General features: G+C 43.1%; 2 protein-coding genes across 4 annotated transcripts in view; one reads left to right on the top strand and one right to left on the bottom strand.

Annotated features, from left to right (window-relative positions):
• The window catches only part of SEC24C (SEC24 homolog C, COPII coat complex component), a 38,365-nt gene extending 34,537 nt beyond the window's left edge, over window positions 1–3,828 (bottom strand). For all 3 annotated transcript variants that reach the window (XM_082285883.1, XM_082285882.1, XM_082285881.1), the window contains exon 1: window positions 3,751–3,828. The gene's annotated coding sequence lies outside the window, so the exon portion shown is untranslated. The remainder of the gene's footprint in view (window positions 1–3,750) is intronic.
• A 2,376-nt stretch (window positions 3,829–6,204) lies between these two features.
• Window positions 6,205–13,439, top strand: part of SYNPO2L (synaptopodin 2 like) — a 36,273-nt gene continuing 29,038 nt past the window's right edge. Inside the window, exon 1 of the mRNA XM_082286213.1 lies at window positions 6,205–6,493. Within this exon, the coding sequence (XP_082142339.1) occupies window positions 6,389–6,493 (105 nt within the window). The 5' untranslated portion in view covers window positions 6,205–6,388. The remainder of the gene's footprint in view (window positions 6,494–13,439) is intronic.

Raw genomic sequence — 13,439 nt, forward strand, 5'->3', positions numbered from 1 at the left:
GTGAAGTTTTTATGACATGCTTAAAAAAAACCTAGTGATTCATATGAGCTCATTTCAATGAGCAAACCTCCCAGATCACTGAAAACTTCATATTCATCATTTTTATATTCTGTATTCACTGTTAACTCCCTTTTGAAACTGAAAAGCTTGATCTCATCAGTTCTTGTTCATTTTCTAAAGGAAAGGCATACAGCAAAATTACTTTCCTTCAGAAAGATGCTAGTGCCTTTTTTTACTGGTCCCAGAGAAGGAAAAGACTTGTTTCAACTTCCAAGGAGATGAATACTTTAAAAAAAAAACAAACCCCAAACCCATAACAACAAAAAAATCCCACACACAACCCAAGACAACAACATGGCCGCCTATGTTATCCTGAAACTGAAAGAAATATGTCTATTTACTTTAACACAAAAATCAAAACTATTGCCAAAAGATGGGATAGAAGAAGAGAACCAGCAATTTAGAATATTGCCTACAGTGCTTTTAATGTTTCTGTTCTGGAAGCAGCACGGTTTTGCTACTCTTACAAAGACCTAGACTCTGGAGCTAAGAACACTCTTTGGAAAAGCAGATGTCCTTGCTTTTGTTTCATTGACAGCTTGACTATGTCTTCTACGAGCACTCATGGAACACTTAGTTCTTTTCAGATATAAAAAATTCCTCAGTTTTTTTTCTATAGAAAATCCTGGAAAAGAAACTCATGTCCTAGAAGTCAGAAACTGCCAACTAATCTGTAAGCCCACAGGCCATTGTAACAAATGCTTCCCACACATTTGTCCAAATCAACCCAATGGCAACATTGGAACCAACTCCAATCTGGTTGTAATATGTGGCACTCTGTCTTCCAGCTTGTGCAGATTCTCAACTTGTTACACCACAGGGAACATTTTCTTCATCTATGCATTTTGAGTTACTGCCAGAAACGTTTAACAGTTCATGAAAGGTATAAGACACAGTTTCCAAAGTGAATCTAAGGCATGATCACTTCTATACTCTTCTAAAGAAGGACCACACTAAACCCAGTTTTGTTAGGCTGATTCATCATCCTGGGCAAGGTACAATACAGTATACAAGTTACAAGAGTGAAAGTGATTAAAAACTGACTACAAAAAACCCCATCTTAGTCTTGACCTATCCTTAAAACTACCACTGCTTCCAACCCCTGCCATCACCACCAGATTTCTACTTCAGTAACATTTTATACTTTGTTGACTCAAGTCTCCTGGTGGGACTGATTCACATCTCTATCACTGTAATAAAGCTCCAGGAAAAGATTTGAAAAACGCTCTGTTATGATCATGGCTTCTGAAGAGCAACCCTGTCACTGACAAAGTCACTGACAATACAGCATCAACAAAATCACAGCGAAAGATCTATTTCTTAGCTACGTCCACATACATGCGGCCATATATATGCTACAATGAGTGAAGTAATCAGAATCATTTCTCTGAACCTTGCATAAGCATAATTGATTAGAAAAAGTTACGTGGGCAGTTTCAAATTTAGAGAATAGGCCAGAAGGAAGAAAGTAAGAATGGGAATATATAGAATAAGACTAAAAAACAAGTTTTCTTCACATACATTGTAACACTGGCCATCTTTCATCCACAATTTCTGTGCTCTGACTTCCTCTACACAAATATACATTACACGATTTCCATCACTTACAAGAAACAAAAAAAGGTCAGAATTAGCTTTTCCTAATACATACTGCCATTTTATACTGTCTTTTAGTTCTTTCTAAGTTAACAATGAATCTTGCTGAACATGTATAAACAAGCTCTCTCTTCACAATTTATCCCTAATACAGCTTCCCAAACCTAAAGAACAAGAAGCATCCACCTTCTCTCTTCTGAAGAGACCTTGTTGTTGATCACTGTTGGTGACTCTTTGTACCTTGCCCTTCCTTAGCCAACCATCAATTCTTCCTTTGATTTTTGACCCTCCTTCTGGTAATAACTGTTACAGGAAGATAACATAGTCCTACCATAGCAGGAAAAAACATTCAAAGAGGTACAAGCACCAAACCACTCATCAAAGAAATAATCCTTTAAATAGCTGTTCACTGCTATAAACCAGGTTTCAGTGATGAAATTAGAACCTGGAATGAGTGCCGCAGCATATTAAGAAGCAATTATATATTTTTTATATTGATGTCCACTTCACAGTCTGTCTACAGCAATAAAAAGAATCCTGAACGGCACGGCTTCAAGACAAAAAGGGTAGTTCCATTAGCAGGAACTCGTTCCACAAAAAAATGGATAGAAATGTTTACGTTTTCACAGAGTGTATGTATACACGTGATTGAAAGTAAGTCTCCTTTAAAGAAGAAAGCTTCGAAGTTTTAGGCGACATATATTTCTATCCATCCCATAACAGGAACACCTATTCTAGGAGAAGGTTGGGGGAAAGAAAAAAGCAATATTAAAGCCAGAGTTCCCTAAATTTACTCAGGAAAACTTCCTATTAGTAAACAGTAAAGACTTTAGTACAAAATCAGCAGTCACCTCCCATTCCAGTGATGTGATTTTATACTGCTTGTATAAAACAACAAAAGAGAATTTGCATGTTATGTCTCAGATGGTGATTTCTATCCAACATTCCTCGCAACATTTGGTAAAGTTAACTACAGAATCCTGTAACAGAAATACCTAGAAATACTTTTAAGGAACTATCACATTAATAGCTAACAATCAACTGAGTACCAAACTGCAAAAATCTGTATTTTCAATGACAGTACAAACATTAATTCCTGTGGATAACTTATGACATAGGCATAAGCAATTCTCTTATGTTCCAGCAAGCACTTCCATTAGCCAGTAAGTTTAAAAAGAACTTAAACTACAGGCCAGTTTGGATGGTTTTGCAAAGTCTCTCTCAGAGCTCAGTAAATTTAAAAAAAAAAAAAAAAGGGAACTAAGCTTCACTGTACTCCATCAAAAGCGTTTCCTCAGAAGGAGTGAAAGCAAACTCCAACAACAAAAAATAAACACATTTAAAGCACCATCTACATGGAAAGCAAGAGTCCCATCTTGCATAACCACCTTTTCAAGACTACACTTGCATTTCGATCATGCCATCTCCTTTACTTTCCTTCTTCCTTTTTTCAAAGCCACAGACAAGCAACCACCAAGTTTTACTACCAAATCCAATCAATCTCAGCCGCTGGATCTCCGCAAGAGACGACCATCCTTTACAAAGCTCGAATGAATGAAAGCTTGAACAGCCCAGCACAAACGCCAGGGGAAAGATCCGCGGATTACAGGAGATTAGGGAGGTTGGAAAGGGGGGTATTTGACTCGCGGCGCACCCCGGCCAAAAAGAAGCACTCGGTTCTCCGGGCGGGACCGACGGTCCGACTCGCAGCCGCCGGGAGTCGCCGCACCTCACCGGGACACCGACGGCTCCCTCGGGGCAGCCAGGCACTGGAAGTGCAGGCCCCGCCGCCAACCGGCCCGGCCCCGCAGCTCCCCGGCACCCGCCGGGCCGCGGGCGGTGCGGACGCTCCCGCCCGGGCGCGTTCCGGGGAGCCCCGAGGCTCTGCAGAGCCGCCCGTGGCGCGCAGCACGGTGGGCCCAACGCGTCACCCCACCGGGCGCCGCCGGGCCTCGCCGGAGGAGGAAGCGGCAGCGGCACCTCGGGTCCGGGCCACAGCCGGGCCGCCGGGCGCGGTGCCGCCCGCCCGCAGCGGGCACCTCCCAACCCCGCCGGTGGGCCCGGCCACCCGAAGCCCCTTCGGGCCTCACTCACCACCGCTGCCGCCGCCACTGCCGGGCCCGCTTCCGGCTCCCGCCCCGCCGCTCCCCGCCCGCCGCTGCCACGTCCGCGCTCCGCCCGCTGGGGCCCGGATGCGGCGCAGGCGCCGGGAGGCCACGGCCGCTGACGTCCCGAGTGGGGCGGGAGGCGGCTGCGCGGAAGGGCTTTGGGGCTGCTTTTCGCGCACAGCGAACCAGCACTGTCCGCATGGGCAGCTGAGGCGGAAGCAGGGCACGGCCGAACGCTGCTGAGCTGCGGACACCACTGACCACGGTGCCCTTGGCCGCCTGTCCCATCAAGCGGCCTGTGGGAGACCGTGACAGGGGAGTAACTAGGGCCAGTTCTGCACCGAGGTGCAAAAAGTTGTTCACTCCCTACTGAAAACAGGGAAGTGATCGTCCCTCCCTTCTGGGCACTGGTGAGGCCACACCTCAGTTACTGCCTTCAGTAGGCCCTACTGGCCTCCTCATTTCAGAAAGGACATTGAGGTTCTGGAGTGTGTCCGGGGAAGGGCAACAAGGCTCGTGAAAGGTCTAGAAAATTTGTCTTACACGAATGGGTGAGGAATCTGGGATTGTTTAGTCTCGAGAAGAGGAGGCTCATGGGGGATCTCACTGCCCTCCACAACTGCCTGAAAGGAGATTGCAGTGGGGGGGGACTCATCTCTTTGGCTACAGAGAGGACAAGAGGAAATGGCCTAAAGCTGAGACAGGGGAGACTCAGATTAGATGTTAGAAACATTTTCACTGTTAAGGCGGTCAAGCATTGGAATAGGTTGCCCAGGAGTGTGGTGGAGTCACCATCCCTGGAGGTACATAAGAGGCATCAGGATCTGGTGCTGGGTGATGTGATTTAGTGGTTACAGTGGTAGTGGTGGGTGGATGGTTGGACTTGATGATCTCAAAGGTGTCTTCCAACCTTGATGATTCTATGATTGTGTTGGTGTGTGCCCACCAGCAATATACAATGGTACTGGATGAGTGATGCTATAGTACTGGCAATGGAGTAGTCAACCAAGCAATAGCATCACAGCAAAAGTACATGCTCTGGATCTTACGGTGTAAGGATACTAGTCACTGAGAGCTAAGCACATGGCAGAATAAGGCAGAGGTAAGGGTAAGCTTGTCCTCAGGACCTTAACAGAAAATTATGTTTTAAGTCTTGTACCAAAGGGGGAACATGGACTTTAATTCTTCTATAATTCCCTGGCTTGGGATGGCTAGGAGGTCTTGGTCCTAAAGAAAAAAATACTGAAGAACTCCACTCTAGAGAGACCTCACCTGGAGGCTTGCATCCAGCTCTGGGGTCCTGAGCACAGGAAAGTCATAAACCCATTGGAGCAGGTCCAGAGGAAGGCCAAGAAAATGATCAGAGGGGTGAAGACCTCTCTTACTAAGAAAGGCTGAGAGAGTTGGGGTTGTTCAGCCTGAAGAAGGTTTTGAGGAGAGCCTCTTAAAGGAGGCTTATAAGAAAGATGGAGACAGACTTTTTAGTAGGGTTTATAGTTATAAGAAAAGGGGTAATGGTTTTAAATGAAAAGAGGGTAGATTTAGACTAGATAGAAGGAAAAAAAATTGTGCTATGAGGCTATGAAGCACTGTAACAGGTTGTCCAGAGAGGTGGCAGTTGCCCCATCCCTGGAAACACTCAAGGTCACATTGGACAGGGCTCTGAGCAATCTGATGTAGTTGAAAACGTCCCTGCTCATTGCAGGTGGGTTGGGCTAGATGATCCTTAAAAGTTCTTTTTAAAAGAACCCAAACTGTTCTCTGATTCTATGACCTGGGTACAAAGCTGTTCTTGGCCATTGAGTCTATGTAAGCAGTGCCCTGCAGAGAACTGTTTGAATCACATGTGTGTGGCTAATCCCAGCTATTCTGGTCCCAGTGTCTAATATTACGAGTGGATGTAGGGGATGCCAGGGAGCAGCACACTGCAGAGGGAGCACAGTACATCTATAGTCTGCCCATAGCTTTTGGGGCAGGCACATAGTACTACTGAGTAATAACACTAGCTGCATGAAGAAAATAGAAGTGGAGAGCACATTAATTTCAAGCTGGTTTTGTTCAATTCATAGGGTCAGGTGCTATCACCTGATCTTGTTCAAGTTTCTGCCAGTGACATGTCCTTGCCTGAAACTCATACTAATGAATCCTGAGTACTGAGTGACTCTAAGATTTGCATTTGGAATGCAAAGTGGAAATAAAATTTTTACTGAAATGCTTCCAGCTTTAAGAGTGTCAGACAAAGCTCTGGAGAGACAGGAGGTGTGCTATTTTCAGCCACGTTCCGGTGAGAGATCCATCGTGTATGGGGGGGGGGGGGGGGGGCACAGAGGGTGAGATTGACATGACACGTGTGTAGGACAACTCTGGCCCCTTACCAAGGGCAGAATCAAATGTCTAATCATAGGCAGAGCAGCAGCTGAGAGTCCAGAAGAACGGTGAAGGCTGGGCTTGACAGTCTCAACTCCTGTGTGTGTGTGAACTCCAAGGAGAAAGTGAGCAGAGGGCCTTGTGGGAACTGGAGAGTGGTAGTGTGAGTTGTGAATATGGGAATAGAAGATTCTGCCTGTTAAGAACTGGACTCTGTACTGAAGTTGTGAAGACAAAATATCTAAAGCACAGAAATCATGGGAGCTGAAGAAGAAATGCTCATCACTCTGTCTGGAGGTGCGCCCTGGGGCTTCCGCCTGCAAGGGGGTTCAGAGCAGAAAAGACCCCTTCAAGTGTCAAAGGTAGGACCTTGAGATGTGAACTGTGGGAGCAAAGTTATTCTGCTGAACTAAGATATCCCTACTGAGTTGGGCATCTTTCACTACTGTTAAGGAATACAGGAACTCCTTACCGTGGCAGCAGATCTTAAAAGGAAAACTTGGGTGGTGTGCTCAAGCAGGGTGTGAGGTGGGCTGCAGGTCCTGGAATAGATGTTGTTGAGGTAGAGACAAGTGTCAGGTGAAGATCTGCTTCAGTACAAGCTCAGACACTTTGTAAACTGTACAACTCTCCCGAGTTGTCAGCAGAGCTATAACCATAGTGACAGTGCAGGGAAAAGGGCTCAAATATGGAAACTTCAATACTCATGTAAGACATCCAACTAAAGAACAAGTAACTTAAATTGAAGCTGTAAAAGCTGTATTTTTAGTTCATCTGTCTGTAACACTTCATTACTTCATTCCAGCTTTCAAAATAGATGCACATTTCTTAGTGCCTCTTCTGTTGGTGAAAGTTTCTCAATACTGTCTTAAGTGAATATTTGTGATGCTCTAAGCAGCAAATACTGGTTTAATTTCAAGAATTAAAGAAAAACAGTTGTTTGGATGGGAGATGAAATAAAAAATAATTGAATAAACATAAATCTTGTGTTGCCCTACTTTTGATAAACAGCTGTTACTGTTGCCTTTTCAGAAAGACTACTAAATAGCTTAAAAATTAGTGGGGAAAAAAGGTCTTCTTTATTAAGCTGCATTAGCCTTGACACAATGATATCTTGGGATGTGTCACTGGAAGGCACCCAGCAGCAGGAATGAAAAAATGCTATGCCCAGCTCCTTCTGTTTCCTTAAGCAGACCATGCCTCTGAGAGAATTTTGAAGTTAAATGTTCTGTGTCACTTGGCTCACCCCAGATCATGGAGTGTTTGTCTGTAACTTCTGCCACATTGTTTGGAATCCCATAGCTTGGCCTTGAAGTGAATGTTTCTTATCTTAGAGAAAGATGATTTTTCTCCAGAAAAACAACTTCTGCACATACTCATAGAGCTTCAGGTGCTAAAAAGAAAGAATCAATATCCTTGAAACAGGTGTCTGGCATCAGTGGTTCTTAGGAAAATGGAATTTTCAGGGGCTGCATTAACTCTGGATGGTCTAAGGTTATTTTGACTCTTGTTTTTGCTCAGTAGACAAGAAACTGGGACTGAAGAGGGAGGAGATTCTGAGTGTCTATAAAGATTACTCAGGATTGAACGGTGTCAAGAACTAGCCATTACCCAGGCTAAGTTGCACATTAGGGTGAATGGAATATTGCTCAAGGATTAGTAGCACTTGCAGGAAGGTATTAACTAGAAGCAGCTCTCACCCAGATCTGGGTGCTGTACTTTTAGTCTAGTAATACAAATATATATATAATTTTACAATACTTGGATATTGCATTAAGAATAATTATGGAAAATATAATTGATACAAATCCATTTGAGGCTCAAAGTATAGATCATTCTTCAAGCAGGATTTTCATTTTATAATTATCTTTCTTGTCCATTATCACCCAGAATTTAATAGCATCCAGTGACCCTACATACTGTCTTAAAGGCAATGCCATCTAAATAGTCTCCAAAGAATGGATTTGTACGTCCTTACCAGGTACCCAGGAAGATCATATCTGAATGTAACCTGCTTAAAAGAGAATAAACTGCCAGGTGTCATGTGATAGAACATACAGACATGAATAGCTGATAGGTGCCAGGAGATAACTGAGTGGATACAGTTTGTGTCTCAGAGATTCCAGTGCTGTCATTTTAGACAATTCCATCTTATAGGCTAGAAAAGTCATAGTAATAACACTAAGGAAAGATGCTTACCCTTGGATGCTGAGTCAAATGTACTTTTCTAGATGAATTAGCGATAAAAAGTTAATTTGGGAAATTAATCAAGTATAAAAAATACATTATATATAAATGATACATGTTGTACTTTGGTAGAGATGCTGGAATTGCTAAGTCAGACTAGTTTAAGAGTCACTCCTTGTCCTGCTTCCTGCTTCCTTTGTGTTTCCTGCAAGTATTTCAGAGGAAGTTGTAAATTTCACCAATGCATCTAATTTTTGAGTAATGCAATGTGGAGGGAAATCCTTTCCCCTCATGTAGTTATCGGCATGCCCTGGGAAGTATCTAAGAATTAGTAGTCTTAGTGGTTTACCCTATACATAAACAGAAAATTGTTTCTCAACAACTAGTACCTTACTTGTCTAAGTCTCACATGATTTCCTAAATAAGATTTGATAACATCAAGCAACCAGGCATTGCAAAGACTAAATGTTGCACTAAGTGGGATTTCCTGCTTGAGTCGCTCTTGTCAAAGCCCTTCACAATTCCTCATCTTATGTGATCAGTGTACACAGTTCACAGTCTTCTTGCCTTTATGCTTTCTAAAGTTTACATCACCATCATCTTTTTATTGTTTCTCTTTATGGAGATTATGATAAAATTAATCACTGATTGCTGTTCTTGGTATCTTTTTTTTTTTGTTTTCCTGAAAATTCTTTGGGTGTACTGTATGCTTCCTCACATACCTAGAGAAAGACACTGGAATTACATACCTGTGGACAGTCTCTTGGTTTGCACATAACTGGGCATGAGCCAGCAGTGTGCCCTGACAGCCCAGAAGGCCAACAGCATCCTGAGCTGCATCAAAAGAGGAGTGGCCAGCAGGTGGAGGGAGGTGATTCTGCCCCTCTGCCCACTTGGAGCACTTGCATAAAGCTCTGGGGTCCCCAGTGCAGGAAAGATGTGGACCTCCTAGGGTTTAGAGGATCTAAATGATCCAAGGGATGGAGCAGCCTCTCCTATGAAGACAGGCTGAGAGAGTTGGGATTGTTCAGCCTGGAGAAGAGAAGGCTCTGGGGAGACCCCACTGCAGCCTTCCAGTACCTAAAGGGAACTTATAAAAGAGAGAGAGAGAGATGTTTTAGATGCATAGATAGTGATAGGATAAGGAGGAATTACCTTAAACTAAAAGAGGAGAGATTTAGATTAGATGTAGGGAGGCACTGGAACAGGTTGCCCAGAGAAACTGTGGGTGCCCCATCCCTGGAAGTGTTCAAGGCCAGGTTGGATGGGGCTCTGAGCAACCTGGTCTAGTGGAAGGTGTCTCTGCCCATGGCAGGGGGGTTGGAACTAGGTGACCTTTAAGATGCCTTCCAACCATTTTATGATTCTATGATAACTAATTTTGTGTTCAAGTAAACTTACGGTGCCAAACCAGCTGTGCCTGCCTTGGGATCAGAACATTGCTTCTTCCAGCAGTGCCCAGTGGATACTGAGGAAAAAGCGCAAATTTAAATAACACGAGCAAGATTGAAATGCTAGCATTAACACTAACTGGTTATATGGTTCCAGATTTGCCTATCTTAAACTTGCCTACAAGAGCACATACTGACTCTTTTGTTCCACCCACACAATCATTTGCTGTGTCCAGGTGCTAAAATTGTCTAATGTGAATCTGAAGGCTGCCATACTGATGGGTATTTGAAAGGCGTACCATTAATAATTTATCTCATAAAAACACACACTATAAGAGTAGAGAGTGAGACCAAAAAATAAACAAAAAACTTTTAAGTTTTTAGAGTTTTAAGAGCCTTCAGTGAGAAAGAATAGATGATTTTTCAATGAGGGTTGTATTAAAGTATCATGCTGTAATAAGTAAGCTGAAAGAAAGGCAGACATTGATATGCTCAGCAGGCAGATACACAGCATGATCAAACATCAACAGAGGACATTAATCATTCTGCAGAAATTACAAAGGTTAGGAATATCAAGAATTAGAGAAACAAAGAGGGAAATAAAGACTGAAGAACACAAAAAGCAAAGGACAATCTTCATTTTGTTCTTAGTTACAGCTATGTCCTTTAAAGTGAAATCAGTTGAACTACTCTGGATTCATACTGGCTTATTGTGATTCCTAATGAAGCTTTTACCTCTTACCTAATGAAGCAAATAAAGTCTAGTGGGAGTTTACACTACCCCTCAACAAAATAAAGCTGATTTGGTGTAGCTCAGTAGCTGTGGTGCACATGACAACACAACACAAGACATCTTGGACCAGAAACAGTCATCAGGAAAGAAAGAGAACAAACATAAACACAAGATGCAAAAACGATCTACAGATGACAAGATTTTTATTTTAGAAAGGCTGAGGGAAAGTACATGGTCCTCAGATGTAGCTGTAACTGATGAGAAGGTTCATGCATTCTGAAAAGAGAGTAAGAAGAACAATACCATCAAGTTCCTGGAGGATTTCTTTGCAGTAAGGATCTGTGCATCAAATGCATTTGAAACAAAACAAAATGTAAAATAGCTAGTCTGAGAAAAGCTGTAAGCACTAATGCCATTAATCAACCAAAGTAGAAACCTAACATGAAATTATATTATGGAAATAATTTTTATGAAGATGAACAGGACAAACCTGCCTTTAGGGATCCTGCTACAAAACAAGATTTAGTCAATGAGGGGGAAACTTGGTTACTTTCTATAAAAAGCAAGGAAGGCACTTCTACCTCCAGCACAAGTAAAAGTAATACTGACAAAATAGAGGAAACTGAGTCTTTACAGCTGGTACTGATGATAGAGGCAAAGGACCTGGGCATACTAGTGCATCACTGATGATAAGCCAGCAAAATTATGTGTCTCTGAAAAAAAAGAGGCAAACATAAACAAATGAGCCTCAGGTAGCCATGTCTAACAGAGGTAGGAAGACATTGATGTTACTGACTAATGCACATGGGGGAATTCAGTGGAAATACCATAGTTACAGAATCAGCCACTTTCAAGGAAAAGAGATGTAATGTAAAGCAGCCATAGAAAAGGAGGGGAAGAGAGAAGGTTTCTTTCACCTAGCAAAATATTGAAAGAGGTGACTGCAATCTACAAATAGATGTTGAGCAAATATCAGCAACACTATTCAAATATAGGTGACAGCACTGACAGCACAGAACAACTAACCAGGGAAGTTCAGCAATGATTTTCCGATCTAGAAAAAGAATTGAAAACCTTTTGAGTCAGTTTATGAGCTGGAGTAAACAATATGGCCTCTGAAAACAACAGAGGATTGACCCTGGTAGCTCAACAGACTCCTTTCAGTTGGCTGTTCTGTACAAATACTCTGCAACTGTGTTAGAGGAAATGTTAGGGGAAGCAGTAACACAGGATTGTAATGGTTCTAAAACCAAAAATTGTTTTGTTGTTTAAGAGCAGTTCATCACAACCTCCTTTTTAGCTCTTTCCCACATATTCCCACTTTTTCCTGTATGGTTCTCTGCTGATAATTCACTGTTTCTATTATGTCCTCTGCAAGATACCCTTGCTGCCTGCTTGCCATGTCACTGCTCCCTGTGACACACAGCCTGGCTGCTCTGTGCCATTCTCCTTTGCTCACGTGACATTATTCCTGCTGGAGGTGCCAGCTCTAACCCAATAGGCCTGATGGCTTCCAGATTTGCGAGCACCTTCTCTTCCACTCCCCTTTTCAGTGGGTAGCCTGTTCTTTATCTGGTTTTGCAAATGTTCACATTTTGTCACACCTAAAAAAGCACTGCTGGTGGCCTAATATGTAGCAGTCACTAATGCTGGTTTTGGAATGCCTCAGGCTGCTTTGGGAGTGCTCCTGGACATATTTTATGGCCTGTCGGCACTTAGGCAGGTGCTACACTTGGCTGCTAGTGAGGGAGTGCATGCTGTGGCACCAGTGGAACTTTCCAACAACCTGGAAGAATCTCTTGATGAGAAGTTGCAGTGAAACCATACATGCTCCATCTATACCTGGTGCATTAAATGTACCTGGGACCATTCTCTGGCACTTATGCCAGCTGCTACAGAGTGTAATGCAGCCAAGCAATTAACATTTTCTATTCTTCCAAACAAAATGACCACATGCCCACAGGCAGTGGCTCTGGGAATGGTCTGTTCTAGCTCCCAAACTGTGCCTGGGAATTGTTCAGGACAGCAGTAGCTGATCGGAGCCAAAGATGTACCAAGGATCATTTCAACAGTTTGATGCTAGAGTAGTTGTGGCCCAGAGCTCAGGTTCATTTGCTGACATTATTCAGCCTGCTACTGGCTAGAACTACTGAATACATCTATGGAGGGCGAGCCTGGTCTGTGATGTACATTCATACCGACAAGATGACTAAAAGATGCTGCAAGTCACAGGAAGGTCTCTGTACTGAAGTGCCCTGGATCCTTCAGGTGAATGGGGTACTTCTCTAATCCATACTTGTGGCTGATCCTGTCCTCGCTGCTGCAGAACAACGGTGCTTGTCCTCCTCAGACTATTGCTGAAAGGCTGCCTTTGGGTTAGTGAGTGCTGTCTTTTGGTGCAGTAATTCTTGCAATATTATGAATGCTGTGTCCAGTATTTTTTTGCAAATAAAAGTGGCCCTCCTTCTATCGAAACAATAGTAGGTATGTCATCTTCTACTTTGCCCTCTCTCAGCATAAATATTGTGGAGGCCTATTATACGTAAGACTGCTGCTGTTCAACAATTAGTAGCAGCTGACAAGAGTCTTCTGTTTTGATAAGGATTTTTATTCAGGGCTTGCAAATGTTCATGGCCCCTTAGAGCGCAGTATGAGCACACAGTGTGAAGGTTGAGAACACTTTGTTCTGGAGGACTGAAGCCATGTCTCTGGATTACTCTGCACCATGTTCAAGAGTCTTTCCCTCCTTCCGTCCCAGTTCAGTGCCTGTACCTGTAAAAAGACGTTTTGGTTGCTAGATTTGCTTATGAGCTCCAATTCCCTTAGGTTTAGATTCTAAAATCTTTTGTGGCCCAGGAGCCAGGTTGAGCCTCTGGAAAAAGGACTTACATGGGACATGTATAAGCATGTTTTTTCTGAACATTTAGTTGCTTTTCTCACAGCTCCTAGATGTGGGACCTGGTGCAAATAGTTGACAAATATATCTGTTCCTTCTAA

This window comes from Coloeus monedula (genome assembly GCF_965178545.1).
Source record: "Coloeus monedula genome assembly, chromosome: 8".
Lineage (NCBI taxonomy): Eukaryota > Metazoa > Chordata > Aves > Passeriformes > Corvidae > Coloeus > Coloeus monedula.